This window comes from Acanthaster planci, linkage group LG12 (genome assembly GCF_054643075.1).
Source record: "Acanthaster planci isolate LZ-2023a linkage group LG12, COTS_SCS, whole genome shotgun sequence".
NCBI lineage: Eukaryota > Metazoa > Echinodermata > Asteroidea > Valvatida > Acanthasteridae > Acanthaster > Acanthaster planci.
The window spans coordinates 11,863,148-11,890,791 of record NC_141788.1 but is presented as its reverse complement, the minus strand read 5'-3'; the positions used below and the strand labels follow the sequence as shown (position 1 = coordinate 11,890,791).

Genomic DNA, 27,644 nt, shown 5'->3' with positions numbered 1-27,644 from the left:
ATGCGGGGCCATCTAAGTTTAATGTACATGTATGTCTTGTCAGTTATGTCAGTTTAGTTTGGAAGTACCTTGTCAGATGATTTTAGGTTCGGTTCTGCTGCTCGGTGGTTTGGCTGATGTAAGAGCTTGTAGCAAAAATATTCACGATATGCAGAAGATCGGGCGCATTTATACATAAGCTCGCATGTTGCATTCCATCTGCGGATCTGTCGGTTCATGAAGGGCTCGATTATTCAGCAGGGATTTGCGACGTGTTAAATAAAATGTCTATATCCTGAAACACATGGGAATGCATGATGCCTGAAAACTAATACCTTCAGGTATAGGATAGGCCTACGTAGTGCTGAGTACAGGTACAAAGAACTCACTTGTATCAAGCAGTGGTGATTAAAAGCTATTTGGTCAATTTCGCGATGGTGCCTAAAGCTAAACCATGGTGGAATTAAAACAATGAACACAGTTGTTATGCCAGTGCCTGTCCATGTACATGCGTGTGTGGTCAGGAATCAGAACGAAACTTACAAGTAGAGACATGAATTTATATAACAGGTTTTGCCCTTACCCATTGTATAATAAGCACTGTATACTCAGTGCTTGTCCGAGAGCTTGCAAAAAAACCTCAGAAGCTTACTCGAGTGGGAATCAAACCTGCAACCTCCTACTTACTAGTGCAGATGTCTTATATTAAGTAACATCTCCCCAACGCAAAAATACATCTTAAGAATAGAGACAGGAGGTCAGTCTATTTCTGCGTGTGAAAACCACAGGGTTGACTCAGTTGGAGATTCCACTCACACTGTGTTAGGAGGTTTGTTAAACAGTATTGTGCAACAGAAATGGCACTATCAGTTGTTTCATGAAACTAACAGCTAGAATCACGTTTAATGCTAACCCCAATTTGCAGGCATTTCCATTGATTCTCTGATGGAATACCTCATACTTCTATGGCAAATTTCCGCTTTTTGTGCCGTTCAAACGAGTTTAACTTTTTAGATTTAGGTTGTTCACCACCAGTGTAATGAACACATAGACCAATTTTACTAGAACAAGATTTCATTTCTGGAAGGATTCTCACGTTCATCCGATGGTCTAACACTCACACTCCCTAAATATTCGTTACATTAGCAGAGATGCCAACTTTTCAAACTGAAAAAGTATAATCCTATCGCACTTCCAGAACTGATTTCCCAACTGACCATTATTTTTCAACGCGACTCTAAAAATTTTCAGCGGCAAATTAGAAAAAAAAATAAATTGTTTTAAGTTCTGAAAAATGCTGTTGTCTTTTCTTTAAAAGCAAACACCTGTCAACAACTTCTTTTCATGTAAAAACACTTGTATTTACAAGACTAACATTGTGCAATTGTGAAAAGTAATTTATTGTTTATTGTTATTTATTGTTTTTTACCGTAAAAGTCTGTATCGTACAGGTCTAAAGGGACTAAACAAATCGTACAAAATTATGCCTAAATCGTACAAAATTGTCATCTCTGCATTAGCCCTAACCATCCTCAATCCTCCAATTAAAATACGAGTATACGTACATGTACAACCTGGGGGTTACGGTTTATAATCTATCTCTATTTGGTGCTTTTATCACAAAATGAGCAATACTGCCCTTTTACATTGAATATGTGCTTTTACTGGATTAGATTTATTTGTTCTAGTGAACCTACCCGAGCATCAGTAACCTTAAATTCCCGAAGGATGTACTGTGGCATGTTGTACTCAGACATGGGATCCACCACAAAGTACTGATATCTGGCAGAGCGTTCAGCAGGCCAGTACTGATGGCACTTCTCCTGAAAAAATTCCAAAGCAAAAAGTATACATTGCACAGGAACCACTACAAGACTGTCTTAGTCACACTGAACAAGTTTTAAAAACACTACAATACTTTTGATACCTAACGTAAATTAAGTTGAATTTGTAAGCATGTGTATCTGTTCTATTGTTCGAACAATACATGTATACCCTTAATTTTGGCATCCACAAAAAAGTGACCACTGAGCTACAAAATCCAAACTATCCCTGGGTAATGATTCTGTATTCTGCAATTATACCAAGATATTGAAATTGAAACCAGAAATCTTTACTCAGGGTAACAGTAATACCTTATTTCCCTGCTGTTGGGTTTTGAAACCTGAATTTCCTTTTGTTAATTACATTTTGTTTGATCAGATTACTTCGTAAAGCTTCACTTGAGGCCAGTTCCTTACAATTATACTTACGCAGGTTGCTTGTCCTTCGCTGTAGAGTTATTCAGTTTGTTTAGAGTTTAATGCAAAGCTACCAGTTTAATCATTTTACTATTATTTTTTATTCAAAAAGTTTTTCGTTAACCCAGCCTACTTTTCCATAAGTCTCCCTTCAACAACTCATCATAGCTCCTTTTTTATCTAGGGCTGGTAGGAGATGGTGGGTTATTGTATTAATTTGTATTTCATTGATTACAGTTGGTTCCAGTTTTCAGGTACAGTTCAATAGCATAAGAAGAGCAATTTGATTAGACTTGGTGCTAAAAAATGTGTTTTAGTTTTATTTATTTAGAGTGTACCCATTATTAATGCAATTGCAAGTTAATACAATACAAATTACACCTGACACAAAGCCTTAGCAGGATTTTGCTTAAGTGATTCACTTGGTATCATTTTAAAACCAAAATAGAAGCAAGGCTCTTGGTCTCAGTAATCCTTGGCATATGTGAACACTGATCAGTTGGTGCTAGAAAGGAAACGAAGTCTAACAATAATCCATTACTTGTTTTTGCAGGCAAAGTTGCTGGCTTTGTTGGGCAGTACATGTGTCATGCTACTGACAGCAACATTACAAGAGCCACTGATGAACAGCAATCTCTGGTGTCCCAGACTTTAGCACTGTGCAAAATTCAACAGATATTCATTTGGCTAGCATTTTCCCAGCTATGGTCTGTAAACAATTTTGTTGTTATACCCCACCCGTCATTACAGTTGGTCTAGCAATGCCTGTGTAAGACCTACCCGTCCCATTTCTCTCAGCTTTGTCAGCATGACAATGATAGTCGAGTTCTGCTCCCACAGCATACGCCAGAAATCTTCAGTGGTCTCTGCAAGGGGACCTTGAGTAGCAATATATGAACTCTTCTGCTTGTAACCCTATAAAAATACAATATGATGAAAACCAATTGACTACAAAATGATATAAATAAAACTGACAGAGACTGTATATGAGTAAGTGCAACCTCTATGGTTTGTCGTTATTAAATCAAACATTACACGAAACATGAGAATCTCTGCCCCGTCATTCCTTCTCACAAGGTAATCATTGCTTGTACAGTGTATACCTCCTATCCTATAGGGCTCATGAACTCTGGTGAAAAAACAAATAGTAACTAATTGTGCCACTTGAGCTTTTTGACTTACAAATGTAAAAATACATACTGTTTATATGTCGCTTTTACAAGGATTTCTCCCACAGCATTTTAATATGTAAACAAAAGTTCTGATAAACCAAAAGAAATTTCTTTGGCATCCCTTTGAATGGTCAACCAGAATACGTGGGCAGTTGCAAATTCTTATGGAACTTCATTTGTTGTGTTTCACACAGCACTGTGCTCAACAATAAATGTAAAGGGGCATACCAAGGTTTGATATGTGCATGAAGATGGAGCATATACAGAGCTTTCTTGTGAGAGGTTGGGTTGGGATTGCTTTGTTTAACCACCCTGTACTTTACATACTACATGTCCACAGCTATTCACCCCATGCATAGTTTCTATAACTCTGCAATGTGTCTTTCGATGTAGTAAATTATTCTACATGACACGTCTGTATTGCACTGTTGTTAAATGTACAATGTCTTCCTTATTCAATTGTTGAAAAGCTCCATCCTACTCTAACAATTCCGTTTCTGAAATTTTACCAGTGTGTACACTACCTTTAACAGGGTGGAGAATTCCGCTCATGACCTTAAAAATGCATTACCAGAGATGCCAACATTTAAGAGGAGGAATCCTGAGATCTCCCCCGAAACAAAAACTTTTATCGTACAGTATTTGGTATGAACGCTTGCAGTATAGCAGACTCTAACATTGTAACAACAAAATTTACAAATCTGGACTATTGTAAGAAGTCCAAAATTGTTGCAGTATTGTAGTCAATTTTCTAGATCAACAGGATCAACAAAGCAAATTAAACTTCACCAGTTTCAATTTGGCAGACCACTCATTTGTACCACTCTTCTTTGCATTTTTTTATTAGCATGCATTAGCATGACAAATACTGTTACCCAGTGCCTGTGTACACTTACCTTTGTAAAGTAGCTATTCAATAATTGATAATTCTGCCGGGCATTGCAATCAGCAGCAACATAATAAATTGGGCTATTCTTCAAATGCCTTATAACTTGGATATTAAATGGCAACACCAACGGTGAAATGACGAAGCTAAAACTTAAGAAACTGATCAAATTTGGTATGGGCCGTAATTGATGATGTTCAGCATAAAAATGACGTAATGCGTCAACCTCATTCCCAAACATATTTCAGGAAAATGTGAACGTAATAAGAATGAATTGGACCCTTGATCAATCGCATCAGTGGGATGGGATGCATGCATTAAGGTTGGAAGATTTCATAAATGTGTCAGAAACATGACACGAACTACAATAAACAATTATTCTTGGCTGGAAATTGGCTATCATATCACTGCTAAGACAGGCAACATACAAAACCAACACAAATACTCCCGTAATTTCTTTTTCAATCACAGCCTATTTTAAAATCCAGAAGGATTTAAAAGGCGGCCGTAAAGCCATAAAGTTGACCTTCAATTATCAATAATGAAACTGCTATCATATCACTGCTAAGACAGGCAACATACAAAACCAACACAAATACTCCCGTAATTTCTTTTTTAATCACAGCCTATTTTAAAATCCAGAAGGATTTAAAAGGCGGCCGTAAAGCCATAAAGTTGACCTTCAATCCAGAAGCCTTATAGCAAAATCGGAAGGGTTGGTATCTCTGCATTGATCATAAAAACCCTTGTCTCCTACAATCTCATGATGCAGGTCAAATGAAACTGGGTATCTGCTTCATGGTCAAATTGCAAATGAAGTGAGATAGAATGGGCACCTGATAATAGAGACTCATTTGCTCATAACAGGACTGTTGCTTTTTGCTGTTTTTATCTTGAAGTGTATGGCAGCACACCCTGACTGTCATGCAGCTTTAAGTTTCAGAAACACTCCTTCAAAAGCTTCAGGTAAATATTGGAAAAATTGCCATGGTTGGGGTGAAATGTTACATACTATGTTGCAATAAACCTTTCAAACAAATGTATGGTGTCAGTTCATTTGACACTATCAACATTGGATTAGGACAACATGCTTGTTATAGTAACAAACAAATGGTCATCAGGTGAATTGAATTTTTGTGGTTAAACCACTTGCTGCTAGGTAGAATTTGAAGTTGCATGACGTAAACTGGGAAATTTTCAAGGTTTTCCATTTTCAAAATTCTTCAAAAAGTCATAACTTCATTTACTGGAGGTTTACACCCACACAAATGACTGTCTGGTGTTTACTCTAATCTAACAGACAACATCTATTGATGCCAGAGTATTTCATCCAGGTCTGCTGCCTTGTAAAAACAGCCAAGATTGTGCGATTTTACATACATGTGAGTTTCTTTTGTTCCCGAAACTGGCACAGTGCGCAGCTTGTGTCTTTTTAATAGGGGCCAGATTGGCATGCAGCAGTATTGTATCGCTCATTACTGCAGCATTGGAGCGCTTTTGTTCCCAGTGGTAATCCGCTTGCACTGAATGCCACAAACAGTGGTATAAACTTTCAAAACAATGACAGATTTCCTCTTCTATTGAGAACTGAAAAACATGTTAGCAATTCCCAGCAGCTCGGTCTTTTGTTCTGAGTACGGTCTTTTGTTATAAGGCCCGATTCAGGCACCCCGTTTCGGGTATAAAACCTATGTGCTCAAAGCTGAGTTCCCCTGCAGCATATGGTTAATGATGTAACAGAATTTATTGCAAGTCATCGTAAAATCTATTTCATCTTAGCATTTGTGCAAGAAACCATCTCAGAAGTGCATGTATATAACAAAGTCAAATCAAGACTAAAGATTCTATGACTGCTTTAACAGAATATGCAACTTTTCTGCATTTTCAAGGTTTGAGAAAAAGTCTTTTCCTTGAAGACAAATGCATGTCAGGAGAACATGTTCAGAAAAACTAAAAACTCTGTAACTGAATGTTAGAACTGACAAAAGATTACAGGATTACCAAATTTTGATATCACTGTATTATTTGGTTCAGAGAGGATACCGCCTTAAGTTAAAAACTAAGTACCAGTAAAAAAGTTTTTTGTGTTTAAAATTTAATACAGAAATTTTCAATTTATTTCTTGACTCTAAATTTTACCAATCCACCTAGTTAAAAGAATGTCACCTGTAGTGGATAATCATTGTAGCCCTTTTTATAGATCAGCTGTTGATCACTGCCCAGATTATTTTCACGTCAGGAATACCTGTGCACTTTATTTGGTTTCCTCATCTTTGACATGAATTGATTCATAGATGCTCAGTTTATTTCCATATTCACAAATCCATTGAAGGGGTGAAGATATGATTCTTAACCCCTTCATGCCCGGACGCGTTAAAACGCCCTAAAAATTGAGATCCTCAGCCCGCTTTTCAGCTATTATTCTCGGCCGACGCTCGAGCGAACACGGTGAAAGAAGGCAGGCCATGGCTCTTGTGTATATGGTAATTGGTCTTTGTGTGTAGCCCAGAAATGAAAAGACCAAATTTGCATCATAATCACCAGCTTCACAATAGTCCCCACTTTGAAAAGAGGCAACGGAAATGTGGAAGCTTGAGTAGAGCTGCATGCTACCGAACAATCAGCCTTTTCACCGTGTAATTCAAAGCGTGCAGAGCACACCGGGCCACAAACCGAGAATTTGCGGTTTGGTAGGTGGCCTTCGTGGCCAAGCGAGGCTGGAATTCCAGCCGAGAAGGGGTTCAAATTCATTTTCCTGTTTTAAATGAAAATTTTACAAAAAAATTCAGCTTATCTTTTGACTCTCGACTATATATTTCATATCCTCTGTTAGAGTATATTTCATATTTTCTCGTTCTTTGAAACAAAAATTTACTACAACAGTATTCAGTTTATCCCTTGAGCCACAAATAAAAGAAAGGTAATATCCTACAGTGACCAGATCAATTTCAAAGGCACAACGAGAATTTGCATTTTTGACGAGGGTAAGGAAAAAAATGACTTTGTATGCTTTGAACAGAAATTCCAGCCCTCTATTGTCATTATAATGTTTTACTGAACAATTCATGATGGGTTGAAGGCTGTATTATAATAACACAAAGTCCGCGAACAAGCTGCATCGAAGTAATTCCCCCGAGAATAAATGAAAATGACTTGTGAGCGCATTTGACATGCAGTGTTTTCAATATACGGTGTAAAAATATACCACTAAAATATCTGGGAACAGCCTCGAGCTGCAAAAAAATCTATAAAAATTTATACGTCTTTCGCGTTCATGTTTCCGAACAGCCTGGAAGGTCAGGACATGCCAGAGTCACTCTCTGCAGCTCTTGTTTTGGGTCAGAATTTTCTGAAAACAATTTAGGCATTCTGATTGGTTTAACTGTCTTTGTGGCATTTTTGAAATAGATGTCTTCACATGTTGTACCATGTTCAAGACTTTCACACATGTACATGTACAATAATGCTGGATTTTGATGAATTTATGTCCAAAAAGTATTTAAAATCTTGTACGAAACTATGCGTAGAAAGCATGTTAATGTGCGTGATACTATATGACAAATGAGCATTGCCCAATCCAGTGGTCATGAAGCTGTGTATCAGTGGAAATGAAAACTTACTAGCCTGATTTTAACCACTTTGTGGTTATTTCAGTATTTCAGCCAGGCCTGCAGCCTTGTAAACATAGCCCAGATTGTGCGGTGTTATATAACTGTCTTTTGTTCACGAACATGGCTCCGTGCGCTGCTGGCCTCTTTTCAATAGGGGCCAGACTAGCGTGCAGCGGTGCTGTGTGGCTCATCGCTGCGGTGGTGGAGCGCTTTTGTCCCCGGTGGTAATCCACTTGCTCTCAATGCCCCAAACCATGGTATAGGGTTTCAAAACAAGGCTGGATTATCACCGCTTTTGAGAGTGAAAAATGTCGGTAATGCCCAGCAGCCTGGTCTTTTGTTCGGAGTACGGTCTTTTGTTACAGGGCCCTGTTTCCTTTGTCTGAGTTCGCAGACCCCAGCCACCCATATAAACCATACGTCTCTGATCCCGGAGTCCCCGGCAGTAAGTGGTTAAGCTGCCAATAAATTTACAGTGAAATGTGTGCTGCCGTGAGTTATAGTGAAGATTGTTTGTCACTACTCGCATAGACACAGAAACAGCTGTACTCTCATCGACACATACACGTATATGAATATTGATATTTCATTCACAGCCAATCACAGCACAAATGACCAGTTGATTCCCAGGTTGTTGTTTTATGTACATCTACGTACACATGTACAAAAATCTTGCACTTCAAGCCGTGCGGAAAAATGCCCGCACACTGTCCCTGTACGCACAAACATACACATACTGTACATGTACATTAGATTTAATCTCGTGTCTTATGGCACTACAACTTTGTCAGAGAGAAGATGAATAAAAAAAATGGAAAAAAATCAGCAATTGTGTAAGAAAAACAAGGGAAATCTGGCCGGTCCGAGGAAAAAGCGGAAAATAAAATTTGGCATCCTCAACAAAAAAGTGAAAATCTACTAAAAAGCAGAGATTTTACACTCCTGAGATTAAAAACCATCAAGCTGTATTGCTGTATCAAGCTGTATTGCTGATGAATTCATGCACCACTTGGGTTCAGGGTCAGGGCCAAAAAAAGTATTTTCTGGAAAAAGACAGAAAGAAATGTGACAAAAAAAATGATTGTTTTCATTAATTCTAAATAGGTGGCCTGGTGGGGCCCCATCTCCCAAGGAATGTAAGGCCTTATCCGAATCACCTGGCTATGGCTGGAATTTACACAGGACTTAATGGCAACTGGCGGCAGTCACTGCCATAGACTCACGTGTAATTTTCAGCCATAGCCAAGTGATTCGGACACGGCCTATGACTCACATCGATATGGCTTGCATTGATGTAGTCAGAGCCTTCAACACCTCGTATTGGCTGCAAACATACACGGGTTGATTCATCTAAGATACAATAAAACAAAATAAGGGAGGCAATTCAGGTTAACTTTCTTGAACACATACACACATCAGTTTGTATATTGGAAATTCTTAAACCTACATTAGAAAATCTGAATCTTTAAATTACTGCCATTACTGCCAAACTCCACAGCAAGCTAAGGCACAAACTATTAGTACTTATTATAACAAGCAATGAGCCAGTTTGGTATTTCAAAAAGCCAAGGTTTTTTGGGAACAAAGTGCGTGTGTGCAGCTGTGCCAGTGACAGACTACCAAGCGCACATAGTAAACTGTACAACAATATAAAACTTTTAAACCTAGAGAATCTGAATCTTTTAATTACTACATGTAGTTTGCATGTTCATTGTAAAACTCCATGGCAAGTGCAGTTAGGTGAGTGCGAGAGTCCTGAATAGCCTTGTGCTGGGCGTGCGCTATTGGAACACTGAACCGGCTCATTATATCATCAACATTCACTGATACCTACTAGTACATGTACATAAGTTTTTCCTAGGAACAGAGTTAATCAATATTGTATGCTTCAATATAATCTGGGTTTTTTTTAGATGAATCCAGTGACCATAGCCCTATTGCTGGTTATTCACAGAGGATCACTTTGATGGCGTTAAGAAGGCGTTAACAATTGTGATAACCATTGTACAGAGCCTTTTGCCACAGAAGGAGGCCATCTGGAATATCGAATGACAAATTAGCTGGTTTCATTTACATGTATATGGTATTGAGAGTAAGGTGTCCATGATGGACAACTGACTTAATTCATGGGTTGGCTATATTGAAATTGAACGTGGAGTTACCTCTTCATGTTTGAAAGTTTAGAGTAGACATTACTGTGATAAAATGAAATTTCATGACAAATTAGCACCTGTACGACTGACGAATAACTTCAAATTATAATTAAACACACAAAATTCTATCTAAGTGTTATAAGCCAAATTTATAAAAATGTTGAAAGAGAGACTTGAAATGTGTGGCAATCGTAAACTGTCTGGTGACATCCTAATCCAGGGGTGAGACTGACCAATGACAAAAATAGCTGAAAACAGCTGACAAAAGGCATAAAAGAAGCTGAACAGTGAAAATATCCTATACTTTTGTACACAGCCAGTGAGGAAAACAAGCTGAAATCCAAAACAAAAAAGCTGAAATCAACTGAAAAGCTGAGAAATCTCAACCCTGTAATTGGAAGTTTGCTATTTATAAAACAGATTCAGGGAATAAAATCAAATGCGGCTTCCATATGAATAAAGTATATTGCTGAGGAAAAACTGGCCTTTTGAATGAGGGCGGTGGAAAATGGAATTATTTCCTGAACCATCATACACCATGAATGACAATGAAAAGTGGTTTGTGAGATCACTGAAATATACTTACATGGCAGAATGTTGACCAATCGGTTCTTGAACTTGTTGGCTGGGAGATTAGCACTCACAAACTTGGAAGGCAAAGCCTTCTGATTGGCCAGGCGCTGAGTTAAGAGAAAAACAAGAAGTACCATGCAAGCACAAGAACGGCTCCAAGTCTGCACACAATGTACGAGGTAAGCACTTTTAAGAAAGTATATGGACAGTGAATAGGTTTAATTTCCCAAATCCAAAGGATTTTCCATTCGAGTAAAAAATACTCACCCCTGTTTACGTACATGTACATGTACGCTTGCACATTAGCATGCATGTACAAGGAAACTTGCTGAAAAAGTCACCCAAGCCACATTCCTCCATGTATACCGCATGTCCCCCACAAAGGGTTATGTAACAGTCTTATCCTTTTTTTTTCATTCGGGGGAGGGACAGTAAATATAGGTGAGCGTTTTCTTTACCAGAATGGAAAATCCCTTTGGATTTTGGATATTCCATTACAGAAATAAACTCACCTCTATTCACCTACATTTACAGAGTAGTACTGTTACCCAACTTAAAGGGAGGGAGGGAATATGCAGGGTGAACAGACGGTGTAAACTGAACCTACAAAAATGTGAAAAGGTTGCTTAGACATATCCGGGAGGTGCCTATCTAGTTGTAAGTAGTTGTACATGTTGTATGGGCTGTTGATCAGCCAACCTCCAGAAGGACTTTCCTACCTACAAGTCCTTCAGATTGTATCATATCTTTCAAGGAGCATGATGTGAAAGTGTTTGGGTATTCCAGCAGGTAGCGTTCATCTCTGAAACAGAATCTATAAGCAGCTGGGGGCAAGAGGCTGACATGCTGCATATCTCGTGGGCTTTTAAGATTTTGATCCTCTATGATCGGAACAACCTGTTATAACTGCCTCTGAAATCCATTCTTTGGGGGGGGGAAAATTCAACCGACTGATTCTTGGTAGGATACTCTGTCTGTTGAATAAGGGTTTCCACCGAATATGACCTGGTTTTATAGACGGGGCACGGATTTCACTTCTTCACTGAGCTGTTGCGGCAGCCACTAAACACACATTCTTTAATTGTAAGCTAAGAGATGAATTCTTTGCTGGTTCAAAGGGAATAAGGTATATGAAACTTATACCCATATCCCAAGAAGGGACGAAATTCTTGGTTGGGGGTTGCTCTTTAAACATGCCTCACAGCAAATGTGATATTGAGGAGTTTGAGGAGAGAGTTGAGGCATAAGGTCCATCGGGGCCATTGGGCAACCATAAAATGAAAAACGGGCAATTTTGCCAGTTGCAATCGTATGCTGAGCAATCATTTGTGTTGAACAGATGGCCCACTTCATAGCTACCATTCAGACAGGATGTTTGAAACCACCTGATGAAATATTGACCATGGTAATTGACGATAGTTGCATTCAACAATGGAACTCCTGCAGTCACAGGTATCAATTACCATGCCATTGGCATACCAATTCTTATCCTTGGCTAATCCTCCAAGGTTGACGCAAGGGCACCAAACCAAAAGTGGGGAGTGCGGGAGGGCTTCAAAGGGGTAAGTATGACCTCAAGGACTCCTCCCAGAATACAGCAGGGGGAAAAGTCCACCCACACTTACACAGACAGTCACCACATATGCCGATTAGCACGGGACCTCGGAGGCACTGGTCGGAGTAAAACCTTGTTCTGTGCACCATGAAGTAAAATGTAGAAGTCTGCTGTTGTTGACTTTGCACATGGATTGTCATCTGCTCCTGGCTGCCATAGTGGCAGCCTCCTCAGAAAGGCCAGATGAGCACAACGATCCTTCAACAATGCAGGTCAGGCGGAGAGTCTCTGACCGAGGGTAGAGGATACCGGAGCTCGGTTGGTGGAGGTCTTACCTGAGCGGTAGTATTAAAGGAGCTTGGTACAAGAGTCTAGTGAGACGATGTAGGTCAGACGTTGAAGGTCGTGGACTTGTCTTGGTTAATGAGAAATCCCAGTCTTGTGAAGAGGTCGTAGATGAGGTGGAAGCTGACCTGCCAAATGATGAGCCAGTCATCTAGGTATTGAAAGATCATGACGCCTCGGCGACAGAGGTAAGGGAGGTCGAAAAAAAAGGAAGTACCTCAAATTCGAAAGTTTGACCATCATAGATAAAGCGGAGGAACTTCCGGTCCTTGGAGTGGATTGGAATGCGCAGCTATGTGTCCTTCAGATCCACTGTAGAGGCCCAGGCTGGGATCAGCAGAGACTGGGTGACTGTTCCCAAGGTCTCCGTGTGAAAGTGCTGTGGGTAAATGAATCTGTTCAGCAGCTTGAAATTGAGGATTGGGCGCCAGGTGTTTGGCTCCTTCAGGATGATAATTTATATAACGGGTTTTGCCATTAACCAACGTATATTAACCACTTGCTGCGGGGGCAGTTGTTAATGTTGATGATGCTGGTCCGGGATAATTATCATTTTTTTGTGTTTTCAAAATTCTTTCAAAATTCCTATCTTCATTTACTGGACATTGTTCATTTGTGTTCATTGTTTTAATTCCACCATGGTTTAGCTTTAGGCACCATCGCGAAATTGACCAAATAGCTTTTAATCACCACTGGTTGATACAAGTGACTTCTTTGCACCTGTACTTAGCACTTCGTAGGCCTATCCTATACCTGAAGGTATTAGTTTTCAGGCATCATGCATTCCCATGTGTTTCGGGATAGAGACATTTTATTTAACGCATCGCAAATCCCTGCCGAACAATCGAGCCCTGCACGAACCGGCAGATCCGCGGATGGAATGCAACATGCAAGCTTATGTTTAAATGTGCCCGATCTTCCGCATATTGTGAATATTTTTGCTACAAGCTCTTACGTCAGCCAAACCACCGAGCAGCAGAACCAACCTAAAATCATCCGACATGGCACTTCCGAACCAACCTGACCCACACTGTTAGGTTCAGATGGAAGGGCAAACCTGTTATATAAATTAACATCTCCCCAACACAAAAATCTTGAAAAATCCTTCAGGATGAGTAAGAATGTTAAAACGAACCTGTCGTGGGATGGGTGACAGACTGGGCGATAACCCATTTCTGAAAAAGGAAGTTGATTTCCAACTCCAGAGTCTGGCATTGGGTTGAGTTCACGGGGTTTGGAGTCAGACGGAGAGGTGCTCATGAATTGGAGGGAGTAGCCAAAGAAGATCATCTCAAGAACCCATCTGTCTGACCTGGGGCTAATTTCATAGAGCTGCTTAACCCTAACACTCCTCAATCCTTAACCTGTTGGAGGACCGAGGACTGTTAGGGTTAAGCACAAAATTTGCTTAAGCGCAAAAAAGCCTTGCTTAAAAAACAAAGGTTACCCGCTCAAATTCTATCTGATTGTCACGCTAATCAAAAGACAGCTAAATGTGATCCAAACACAATATACATCAAATGGAATTTTGGCTGGTTACCTGATATATTAAGCAAAGTTTTCTCGCACTTAAGCAAATTTTGAAATTGGCCCCAGGCATCATGCCAGAGCCGTATGAACAGTTGCAGTCGGCCCCTGATGGGCCTGGGGCCGGGGCCAATAGTGAATTGATGGAATCATTGGCAACATCCCTCAAATGAATGGGGGACGTGGTTAGATATTATGCTGGATATGTGAGATCCACTGGGAGGCTGTGGTCTCCTAAAGGAGGCACTGTAATGTGAAGTCAGGATGAAAGGAGCTTGAAGTAGAGTGGGAAACCCTGAAGCGGTGGGTGAAGCGGAGCAGCCACAGGTGATGGAGCTTGGCGGGCTGAAGCTAGCAGATGAGGTGATGCAGGGGGTAAGAGGATCCGGGAATGAAATCTTGTGGGATGCCTTGATACGCTTGGCCTCCGATTGTAAAGTCTCGGTTAAGTGACCCGCAAAGAGGTTCTCTGCTGTAGAGGGGAGGGTCTTTAAAGCATCTCTGACCCCCGGGTATGGGATGTATATATCACCATCATGGCATTAAAGCGAGATGAGGTGATCAGATAGGATATGCATGAGAACTGTTCAAAGGCTGAAGCGATGTTCTCTTCAAGGGCCCAGAGGGCAAGAGCTTCAAGGTCTGGGGACATATGTAATTGTTCTCACAGGTGTAGGAGAGGTACTCTGCAAGAAGGGACAGGAAGGCTGTACAGGGCAGGCTGTAAAACAAGGCTTTGTCGAGTCCGGTTAGAATAGATGACAGCTTGGCCTGGGATCTGTCCACAAATGGTTAATTTCCGTGTGGATGAGATAGTGAGTTGGCATTGATCTTGTCCTTGGTGGCTGCCGGAAGGTCCAGGACAGAAAGTCAACAATGTCTTACTTGGTGAACTGAAAACAATTTTGTGCCTATCGCAGGAAAGGATGCCACTTCTTAGCAGAGGTGAGAACCTTGAATGTCTCTATGCAAGAGACTGGGACTGGGAAGATGTGCGGTGTTGTCTCCAGTCTGGCCAAATGTTGTTTGAAGACAGGGTGAGACTCGGAGTCCTGGCCTGCTGGTGGTAGAGGAGGGAGGCCCACCCGAGATTGGACTCCGGAGGGGTGAGGCTAGTCACAGAGTCGATGACGTCTTCCCCAAAGAGAATTCATGGATATCTGAGGGGGAGTGGAGCGAGTCTCGCTGGGTATCCAAAGCCGGAGGCAGAGCAGATTTGGAGGTGTGGTAATTGGTGGTGAGGGCATCCAAATCGGTGTTGAAGACTGAGATCCCTGGTGGGGAAGGGGCCGTGGCTCTCTTGGCCAGAACATGGGCTCAGGGAGCCCTATAACACAGGGGACTGGAGTGACGTCAACCCGGCCCTCTTGATTCCGTGTGGCACTCAGGATGGTGAACCCCCTCGACGCCCAGCTCCTGTACTGGTGCTAATAACGCTGAGGCGAATGGGGTTACTCACAACGTGGTACTGAGTTATCAGAACCAATACCTGGCTCTGAGTGGATGTGCCCAGCTGCTCCCACAACGACCGGTAATTTTGTGAAATTGGAGATACAATATTGCTCCAAAGTTACAGGCAAAATTCAAAGTGCCCAAAGTTTGGTTCCGTGCCACTTTCAGGTACGCAATCTTTAGGTCTAGGCCATGAGCAAACTAGTGTTGCAACAGTATTAACCCTAAACTTTCCCAAGTCTACAATTACCAATTTTGGTGGGCTGGATTAGTGTTCTTGCTGGGTTTCAGGTTTATTTCCATGTTACATGTATATATAAGTTAAATAAAGAAATTACTAAAACTAAATTTGTAATAGTATGGGAGAGGTCAGATAAAAAGCAGAAGCTTGTACCGGGTCTGCCCCCTTTAAGGAGAATATGTGTAATTTATACAATTCTTGGGGAAAATATTACTAATACAAAAGTGTACAGTTCCTCATAAGTTTAATAAATTAATATGGAGAGAATGACCATCCCAATCCCTAGTTCAAAACTACAGTTATAACTTTGTCTGACATTACATATTTACAGTAATAATATACCCTTAATTGTCACTGTCATAAGTTGCCACATTGAGTAGAAATTTTTTAAAATACCTTTTACAAGATGACATTAGTGGACAAGCTGATCTAAGTTTGGGCCCAAAGGAGAAGTCCCTGGTATCTAACGGTTGAGAGGTGTAGAGATGTTCTAACTTTATGGAGAGAGAGATTGGGTGGGCCATGCAGCAGTTCTTTTTGTTCTTTCTTTTCAACAGTCCCCAACTGACCAGTGAAATAATAAATAACATGGATTACACAACTATGAAAGACAAAAACGAAGAGACCCACCACAAGATTTGTGAGTTGTGAACGGTACTTACAGTACATTTGCAAGACTATTCTGTCCCTCTGGAATGTCTTTATTTCCAACACATGAGTAGAGTAGAGTGAATGAATTTATGTAACGAAATCATGACTGCCAAGCTTGTCCCGGGAGTGCTGTGCATTTGGCACACATGGTCGGCTGGCTGGCCAGCAGCTTGGGCTAGGCACATTGTTTAGTGACTGATTTCATTCTTCATACGTTGATGTATAAATCGCCCGGAGTGTAAATGACAGTAGATGCAACTGCAGGGGATGCATATGTATCCTGCACCAGGGAACTAAATCTATCAAGCTCACCATGACGCCCAGCAGTGGGCGCCACATCTTGCCTGGTAGGATTGAAGAAACACAAGTTGCTCTGCCTGTGGCAAAGTTAAGAACTGTTCCAAGGTTGGTTGGTTGTTGAGAAGGCATCAGAGGGGACTTCTCTGTACTGATGATAAAGATCAGTCTGTGTACTTGATTGTTTGCTGGAGGGATTTCCTCCGATACTGACAACTGAAAAAACTGTTGGCAATTCCCAGCAGCTCAGTCTTTTGTTCCAAGTACAGTCTTTTATTACAAGGTTAAGCTCTTTTGTCCGGTTTTGGGCTCCCCGGTTTCATATATAATGCCCATGTAACCAAAACCAGGCTCCCGGCAGCACATGGTTAATACAGACTGGTAACCACTGAAAAATAGTTCTGTCAGATTTGGCAGGTTATCTTGAAGTTATCTCTTTTTCTGGTTATTCCTCTACCGACAATGAAACATTTGTGAAAATACAACTTCACTTTCTGGACACCAACTACTTCATCATAAATTTGTGCTTGAGTTAATTTCAGTTTGTGCATTTCTTAACCGGTTATACATGTAGTTTGATTTTGTGTCCAAAAAATGTCATTTGGGGTCTATTTGTTAATAATAGTATGTTAGAAATGGTAACGTTAGCATATGGACCCTAGTCAACCATTGCTCATGTTTATCTAATCCATACTGCAATTAAATTATCATCAAACAACACTTGTTTCCCAAAGTGCCAATAGTCTGCAACTTACCTTAAATTCACTCTCCATTCCTGTTATAGTTTCCCCAGGCTCAGGTTGGGTCAACTTCTGGATGTGGGAGTAGAGATTCCTTGCTGGTACCTCTGTGTTTCCACTCTGCACTGCCTCTAACAAAGCCTCATGGATGAACACATACTGCTCTTCAGTCTGAACCATGTAGTTACGCTGTGCACGCAGGCAGGTCACATGGCCATATATATCAACTGTCTTCTCATGCTTGATCCTCTCCAACATGGAGTCAATTACAATGAAGGCCCCAGTGCGACCTACTCCAGCACTGCAGCAAGGTACAAGGTAGACAAGGAATTAAGAAAGTTAAGGAATACATGGCCAATTTGTTTTATGTACAGATAACTCAGAGCTGCAACAAATAGATTGCCATTGGTGAAGTGCTCTTTTAGGTTCATTCAGCTCATGAATATGAAAGCAAAGGAGGTCACACACCTTAAAATATTCTTCTTTTCACTAAGATGCATAAGACATAGAGCCAATGACTTTCTGTTTCAAAAGTGGGTATTTTTGCCAAATCTTGAATTCCGGTTCAGAAATTCAAATTCCATTTCATACCTTAGTAAGCACAGAAAGGAGAGCAAGTTTTAAACTGTGCATGGAAACCATTGGCCCAACCATACCACCCCTCCCAAAAAAAGAAAGAAAAAGAAAAGAAACAAATACATGTATTCTTTGGAAATACGATACAATATTTTCATTTTTTCTTTATTTTCTAGTTATAATTCTAAGAAATCCACACAATAAATACAGCATCCCCCATCCCTTGATTTCCCACCGAAGCGATCATCAAAACTTGCTACAATTATCAACGGACAATTCTTCCGTCACTCCACATGTATAAAATCAAACTGATCATAGTTGATCATAATAGGTTTATGTTGGACATTGACCCGCCATTTTTATTTGGCAGAGATGCAACAAAATTCAGAAAGTTAACATTAAATCTGAGCATTCAAATGAATGTTTGAGACTGAACACTTTGCTCTTCATGGAACACTTCCGAGGACCCATTCAGTTATGGTAAACCAAGCTTACTGGGTTTCGTTTACTTCAAGAAATGTGTAATAAGTCTTCCGTTTTAATGCCGCGGTTTTATCTGTTTCACCATGGGGTAATAGCCTTATTTCAAGGCGTCTATGCGGATTCGCATACTGAATTCCCCACGTGTGCAATAGGCATATGTGTGAGTATGAACTTGTTTGCGATTTGATTTCAATGCTAGTAGTGTGCACGTGTGTGTACTGTACCACATTGCTGACCCAGTTAGCAATGAATCCATATCAATTCAACATGCTTTTGGACCTGACCATCACAAGTGGAATGAAACTCGGCATGGTGACTGAATTCTCTGAGAGAACCCCAGAACTGAAATTTTATGTCAATCGGTCAATTAATTTTTGACATATGGCTTATCAAACTTTTGACTGATTAGCTTGACCTGCTTTGTTTGGACAGCCATATCTCCTGAAGTAAAGCACTGACAGAGATAAAAATGATATCATTTTCAAGCTCTTGAAATGGACTTAATTCATTATATAAATGAAATTTATCCCATGTGCTACAGAAAAGTTATTCAAATATATATCCTTTGACCTTCATTTAGGACAAATGCACATACTTTTTTTGTAGCTTAAGATGTAACAAACATTTCCAGATAGAATTACGGCGGGCACTCTTACAGTTTTTGAGTTTTATTCTAACCTTGGGGAAAAAATGAAAATGTATATGAATACGCCTTTTGCAAGTTAAATTTGAATAAAATCTGGTACACTCAGTTTTTTAACCCCTTGACAACGGGAATTTCTTACGGAAAGCCGACTCGAAGAATCCAGCCTTTCTTGGCCACGAAGGCCACCTGCCAAACTGCAAATTCTTGGTTTGTGGCCCTGCGTGCTCTGCACGCTTTGAATTACACGGTGAAAAGGCTGATTGTTCAGTGGCATGCGGCTCTACTCACCCTTCCACATTCCCGTTGCCTCTTTTCAAAGTGGGGACTATTGTGAAGCTGGTGATTATGATGGAAAATCGGTCTTTTCATTTCTGGGCTACTCACAAAGACCAATTACCATATATACAAGAGCCAGGGTCTGCCTTCTTTCACCGTGTTCGCTCGAGCGTGGGCTGAAAAAATAGCTGAAAAGCGGGCTGGGGATTATGATGGAAAATCGGTCTTTTCATTTCTGGGCTACTCACAAAGACCAATTACCATATATACAAGAGCAAGGGTCTGCCTTCTTTCACCGTGTTCGCTCGAGCGTGGGCTGAAAAAAATAGCTGAAAAGCGGGCTGGGGATCTCAATTTTTACGGTGGCTATAGCCGCCTCGCAGCACGAAGGGGTTAAATTTATGTTAACATAACAATTTGAATTCTCCATACTAAAGTACTGTTGCTCTACCTTGTGATTCAAGGTAAGCTTTTGCTTTCATGTAAGAGACGCCTTACATCAATACAGTTTTTAACGGATCAGAATGGCACAAAGGAACCAGTCAATTCCAGAGATGGTGGTGGCTATGCAAAGGCTCCCCCAAATCATGAGGTATAGCAACAGTGTCTGTAGCCCAGCGAATTCAAATTGTTATGTTTATGTGTAATCAGATAACTCAGAATACCAGATTTTATTGAAATTTAATTTTAAAAAGGCTCAATTTATATACAGTGTACATGTACATAATGTACATGTACAGGGTAATTTTATGGTAATATGTACATGTACATGTACATATGTACATAAAAAACATGTCACCCTGATTTTAAGAAGTATTATTAATTAAATTTACGAATTTATCTTCAAGAAAGCTTGATGTGCAGTAAAGATGTTATACGAGCCTATGCACACAAACATGCCCCCTGCCTTTGTAATGGAGATCAATGAATTTATGGTAAATTTTGCGGATGTGCATTTCGCTAACAGCACAATGCATCCTGTTAGAATAGTGCCTTACGCTAGGTTTGATATAAAAATAATAATAATAGTGTTTATTTAAAAAATGCTTTTCATACCAAGTATCTCAAAGCGCAGTATAATATGGACATTAAAATGACGAAACATAAAAACATACACAATCATATCTAAATATTAAAATTAATTAAAATACTCATTAAAAAGAAAGGTTTTCAGACACCTTTTAACCACTACCAGCCAGGGACTCCGGGATCGGAGCCGTATGGTTTATATGTGTGGCCGGGGTCTCCGAACTCGGACAAAGGAAACAGGGCCCTGTAACAAAAGACCGTACTCCGAACAAAAGACCAGGCTGCTGGGCATGACCGGCATTTTTCACTCTCAAAAGTGGTGATAATCCAGCATTATTTTGAAACCGTATACCAGGGTTTGGGGTATTTAGAGCAAGCGGATTACCACCGGGGACAAAAGCTCTCCACCACCGCAGTGATGAGCCACACAGCACCGCTGCATGCTAATCTGGCCCCTATTGAAAAGAGGTCAGCAGTGCACTGAGCCAGGTTCGTGAACAAAAGACAGCTGTGTGACACCGCACAATCTGGGCTCTGTTTACAAGGCTGCAGGCCTGGCTGAAATATTCGGGTGTCAATGAAGGTCACCTGTCAACTTAGAGTAGTGCCTGAAGATTACTCCGTGCGGCTATAAACGACTGTTAAATGGAATGATGAATTGTTGAAGGATTTTGAAAACAGAAAAAATGATAGTCATGCCGGCCCAGCATCCTCAACGTTGAAAAATGCCCCGGTCCGAAGTGGTTAAAACCATCATACGATTGAAACTGATACACTGAAACCGGCAGATTGTTCCATAATCCAGGTGCGCAAAAGGAAAAGGACCGATCACTATAGAAACTGGCAACTCTCTCTACTGGTTAGTGGAGCTGAATTTTGCTGGCTGACCTTGAGCACGACTCTCGATTAGTTACTCGAATGTTAACAAGATATTTCAGGTACACCGGAGCTTTACCATTCAAAATCTTAAAAACCAAGCATAAAAGTTTAAATTCACACCTCTGCTTTATTGGCAACCAATGTAAAGCTCGCAAAACAGATGTAATATGATCATATTTTTTAATATTCATAACCATTCGGGTCGCTGAATTTTTAATAAGTTGCATTTTTATAAGATCAAGATCAATAATTCCAAACAGTAAGCTGTTGCAATAATCAAGTCGCAACGTAACAAAGGCATGTACCAATTTTTCAGTTGAAGCTTGGTCAAGCAAATGCCAAATTTTACCGATTCTCCATAAAGCATGAGATGCAGACCTGCATAACTTTGCCACATGAGGCAAAATGGTGTTTGCGTTATCAAAAGTCACTCCCAGATCACAAATACTATCAGAAAGAGAAATGTCAACACCACCCAGCCATACATGTATATCACTCGGGAGTGGCGTGGCAGCCGGATGAAACTTTGATGAAAACTTTATCACTTCAGTCTTTCCTTCATTAAGAACAAGCTTATTGTCTCTCATCCACAAACGAATGTCTTCAATACAATTCTCTATCTGCCCCATTGGCACCCCGGCATAATCGCACGTATCATACAGCTGAATGTCATCAGTATACAACATATAATCCAAACCATGCTCATTAATGATGTCTGCTAACTGAGTATTGTAGAGACTAAACAAAATCTGCCCAAGGACAGAGCCTAGTTGAAACCCACATTCCAGTGGTAATGCCTTGGACACCATCGATTGAACACTAACACGCTGCGTCGTATTACACAAATACAATGACAACCATTTAATCACAGAACCCTCAATGTCGAACCTATTATGCAACCTATGAATTAAAATCCGATGATCGATGGTGCCAAAGGCAGCTGAAAGATCCAAAAGAATTACAAACACATCAGACTGTCTAGTGAGAGACTACAACACATCATTCTGAACTTTAACTAAGGCCATTTCCGAGCTGTAACCCTCCCGATAGGTGGATTGACATTTACAGAACAAATTATTTTGAGAGAGATAATCATTCAACTGTAATAAAGCCGATTTTTTAAATAAGTTTGAGACAAATGGCAAAGACGAGACAGGCCAATAATTTTTTATCAAGCCTGCGTTTCTTCAAAAACGGACGGACTAAGAAAAGACAAGCAAGAAAATCATAAACGACAGCAGATTTAAACAGCTCAACTGGCAGCTATCACAGCGCCCTCGATGTGAATTGTGCAAGACAATTACATGTATACATAATGGGCGGACCAATCAGAACTGAGATTTCAAGCTTGCTTGAAGATAAGTCATAAATACATGTATGTAATCTTGGTGTGTTTAAATCTATATTTTCTTGGGAAACATTGTCAAAATAACAACTTTACTACAGTAGATTTCCATTATAAAGCTCTCAAGGGGACCTGACAGAATTGAGCGTTACAACGGCATTGTGCAAAAACTGATGTGCCCATTTAGGTCTGAGTACATGTATAGATACATGTACCTAAATATATATGTCATGTATATGTAGGCCTACGTGAATTACATATGTATAAATATAACCAGATGTAAGTACCGTAACTTTCAGAATGTACATGCAAGTAGTGCACAACAGCGTATCCACTTCTCCTGAAGTTTTTATGATGCCTATCAAAAACACCACTAAATCTCTTAAAAAACCACCACGGAACCTCATGCATGGTGCATCGCGGCACACGCACTGCTTCCACACCCATCCTAACAGCTACTGAGTATCCATTCATGGAGAGTCCAACCACTGACTTCTTCCGATAACCATGTGACCACAGAAAGTAATATGTCATCAGAAAACCCAAGTGAACAAAGACCCGACATGTTATGCCGAACACTATCGGCAAAAAGACAGGATTTGCTCCACGAAGATGCATATAACATTTAAGCGGCTGATTTTAATTTATCGATACAAAGAAACCTTTAGGTAAACAAATACTAGTATCTCAATATTGATTGTTTGTGTGCCTAACTACACCACAAGAATAAATAAAAAGTGGGAAATTAATCACTATGATGTTGCCACAGCAGAGCAAGTTAAGTTTGTTGTAATTAGACACACATTTCATGCGCTTCCTGACTTCCTGACTCGGGGACTTCCGTTTAATAACTCAAAATCCAGACAACTCAATTTTCAAAACTTATTCTCAAACGTTGATGAGTGTTAAGATATATGGCAATCCAAAAAGATATTACTGTGCCACGTGTGGCCCTGGGCACGGCTCACTGTGGTGAGCACACACTCGCGATTGCGCTGCATGAATGGTATTCGGGCCTATGAACGGATGGCTGAGTGCAGATCTGAACTTTGTGGCATCACTACCACTGGTATCCCAGAGGACGGCCAATTGTGGTGGCCTTGCGATGGCTGTTTCATATGTGTAGATTTTTTAAGAATCTTAATTTCGAAGGAAAAGAGCGCTGTAACCAGAATCAATTCACATGCTTTATATGATTCTCAGGGCCGAAAACCTTGAGCGTTATATCCCAAAAAGCATTATAAACGGGAGTGCTATAACCACAGAAAACTGTGCACAGTGAATGTGTGCGCAGTTCAGGAAATGAAAATTAGCTTTATATCAGCAAGAGCGTTGTATCAGGGAGAGCTATAATGGTAATCAACTGTTCCCTTCACATGTACCTTCAACCTGGATGTGTTTTATGTAAAGAATGAAATGATCAAATTTTATCATGGCATGCACTGATGAATCAGCAACTGTACACATCAATTACACATGGCCTACCTGCAATGAACCACAATTGGCCCAGCATCGGGGGGGTTACAGGCTTTAATACGATTAACAAATGCCAGGACCTGTGTAGCATGCTCAGGAACACCATGATCTGGCCAGCCTGTGAATTGAAACTGACGTACCTCACGTTTGTCTGCTGGTTTCTGTTAAAAATGACACACCAACAAAAACTCATCATAGTAATTGCACAGTAAATACAGAAGATATCTGGGCAATAAAAAAGTTATAACAGCTAAAAATGTTCACTTGTAAATGAGCCTCAAATGCAACGAAATTTCTTCCTCATAAATCTGAAATCTGCAGATCTGTGGAGGATTCTCATACCTGTACAATATGAAAAGACACAAATAGCCCGTACCTTAATATTGATCAAGGAGAAGTTGCGAACTGAGTAGGTTGCCAAGTCTGTCATATCATGTAGGGTGACCTGAATATCACCGTAGGTCTCCTGTCCTTTGCTTGGCCAGTACTGATCACACTTGACACGGTTTCTCTCTTCCAATTTGGTCATCATCACCAGAGTGCATGTCCGCTGCTCCCAAACCTTAAAGCATTACCAATTTAAATCCAAGCTTTTTAATTTATTGGTAATGAACTTTTTTGTTGCTTTCTTTCAGGTTCGTTTGGTAAATTAATGTTTACAATGGAACATCCCTAAAACAATGAGGTCCTCAAAAATGTTTGGTACAGCAATTTTCAGTCACAGATGCACACTCTTGTTCCGAACTCCAGCCCATTCAAATACATGGCAGCCTGCCAAATAAAAGGTTTGAATATGAGGATTTTGAGCCAACACTTACCAAAAAAAGAAGTTAAAAATAAAAATTGACATGAGAGGTAGTGGTTGTTACATCAACAACCTTAGAGTTGTATCGGAGTTTGAGTGGTTTAGCAGGTAAGTGTATTATGATTATGAGCTGTGCCCATTTTGTTCATGGACAAGCAGCTGGAATAAGAGTGCACACCTGACATAAAGTCAGTCTTATGGAGAATAGTGTCGAACACTGGCTGTCAAAAACAAAGGGGAAAACCAACGGAAAAAATAACTAACATCATAATGAAGTCATTTATTTTTCAATCAATCAATCTGCAATAATTCTTGTATCAGTATTTTTGTTGCGTGTAACCTTGACAATGATCAAAGATCTCAAAGTTAACAAAATTGTGGCTTGAAACATGTACAAAGTCAATGGGCTGAGATAAATAATGAGAAATCAACAATAAAGCAAATGATGAAGTCATCATGACATCATCCATTTGGCATAATTCCTGTATTGGGGACTCTGTTCGCTATCACTTTGATAAAGCTCAAACATTATAAAACGTGTACAAACTCTATGGAAAAGAGTCTGAAAATGGCCCCCCAAAAAAGAAACTAGAGGTTTTGTCTGTCTTAAGGACAGAGCAAAGGGCTTTTTCTTTCTTTAAGAAAAGGGCATTCCTTCATTTGGGATACTACTACCTTTGCATTTCTTACTTCTTACTCAAACATCTATCCAAGGGTTCCTAAAATTTATGATATTATTTTGGTGACCTCATTATGATGAAATATTCGAACCCTTTTGGACATTAGGAGATATAACGAATGAAAGTTTGCACCCTTTACATCATGTCACCCTGTCTATAACACTTCCCATTGTAGCTATCTTTGAAATTTCAGCCCAATCAGGCATGAAGTTCATGAGATATAGGGCTGTAAAGAATACACCTTTAAAGTCACATGACTAGTCACATGATGAAGTTACATCACATCACATCAATGTTCTTTTAAACTCTTCCCTTTCAAGATATCTATAAGGTTTGAACTCAATCAGACATGTACTTCATGGTACATAATGCTGTGAAGAGAACACCTTTAATGCCACATGACTTGTCACCTGATGACGTCGTCATCACATGAGGTCAATAATCGTCTAAATCACTTCCCTTTCAAGATATATGCGAGGTTTGAACCCACATGACATATACATGTACTTCAGTAGATATAGTTTTAAATAGCGCACCTTAATGTCACATGACTCGTCAGCTGATGACATCGTCATCACATGAAGTCAATCTCCATTTATAAACCTTCCCTTCCTAACTATCAGCAAGGTTTCAACCCAATCAGACATGTACAATACAAAATACAATAAAAAAATTACTGTTATTGTGAAAAGAACACACATTAAAGAATAAGAGATTTGTCCCTTCGGCCTTCCATACAATGCGATTTGCTCTCGGCACCAAATGTTTGGCATTTTACCAGGTCCTGAGTATATGCCTTACGCACAGTGTGCTGCCTGCCACACGTTACAGGCAGATATTGCATGTCCACACATACAGCAGCCAATGCACAGTGTGCTAAAGGGACTTTCAAGTTCGCAAATATTGTAAGAGGTTTAGTACACCACTTTTGCACTTCATGCAGTTGACTTCAATATTTTTGCTATCATCTAATGAAAATGTATAGCGGATAATCAGTATTGCGAAATTAACTGCCGAACGTTTCATTGTCATGTTGAATAGCGCCCTCTCGTCTAACTGAAGTGTGCCCTCTTGCGATACTATGCTTCCCTGTTTTCCTGATGTTTTGCCGTTGCTCTCACGTTCAAGGTTTTTTAAACTGTATACTGTATCTGTTGAGAACATTTTTTATGAAATGTTAAGTTACAAAATTAGTTTCAAATTTATCCTAGAAGTCGTGATTAATCTTTGCTCAGCCTTAATGTTGTTTCCGTGCGCTATAGCGCTAGTGTGTGAATTGAATGAACGGTACGCTACCAGTATCATCCGAGCAGCACACGATGTGATGTACATAGATAATTCTCTGAACTCTGTGAAAGTTAAAGGAACCAGCAAATAGAAATAATTGCACATAATTTTCTTGCATATATCTAAGTTTTATTTGCAAATTATATTCAAACCCCCTTTCTGAATGTAATGATATATCTAACACAGCCCCCTTCTAACTAAACTTGGAACCATCCCATGAAAATTATCTTCCCAAATAATATTTCCCATAATTATAAAATAAATAGACACAAGAAAAACACAAGACAACTTCTCAGTTTTCTTCTTCTCTTGACGACTTGTCATTTCTTATTTTTTTCACTTCTCTTCTCATGTACATGTATTTACAATAATTCAAACTGAAATTTAGAAATAAAATGACTTTCTTGTAAAAACACTTAGGGAAAAAAGAGTAGTTGATAGAGTAGTTGCATTAATTACTAAATGATTCAAGTGTGAAAAACCTTGAACAAGGAGCAGGGCAAAGTGCTGCTTTGCAAATTTCACTCATAAATCTAGTCTCTTTTCTTTTACCTTCTTTGTAACAAACATCACACCGTCTGTATGATCTAGCTTGTGTTCCAGTTGGGGGAATTTCTACAAAAAAATGTCTTTCTATCAGTCTACCTGGACCAGGAAGACGGGAGGGTCTACCTCAAGATCGATACACTGGCAAATTTGGTGCACGCAACTCTAAAATCTCACTCACTAACGTGTCTAAA

The 27,644-nt window shown here is 39.9% G+C and overlaps 1 protein-coding gene across 1 annotated transcript in view; it reads right to left on the bottom strand.

Annotated features, from left to right (window-relative positions):
• Positions 1-27,644, bottom strand: part of LOC110980159 (receptor-type tyrosine-protein phosphatase F-like) — a 213,498-nt gene that overhangs the window by 27,605 nt on the left and 158,249 nt on the right. Inside the window, exons 25-31 of the mRNA XM_022236540.2 lie at positions 24,509-24,694; positions 24,142-24,293; positions 17,438-17,723; positions 10,628-10,721; positions 9,162-9,238; positions 3,000-3,134; positions 1,677-1,802 (exon numbers count right to left, since the gene is read on the bottom strand). Coding sequence (XP_022092232.1) covers positions 1,677-1,802; positions 3,000-3,134; positions 9,162-9,238; positions 10,628-10,721; positions 17,438-17,723; positions 24,142-24,293; positions 24,509-24,694 — 1,056 coding nt within the window. The remainder of the gene's footprint in view (positions 1-1,676; positions 1,803-2,999; positions 3,135-9,161; positions 9,239-10,627; positions 10,722-17,437; positions 17,724-24,141; positions 24,294-24,508; positions 24,695-27,644) is intronic.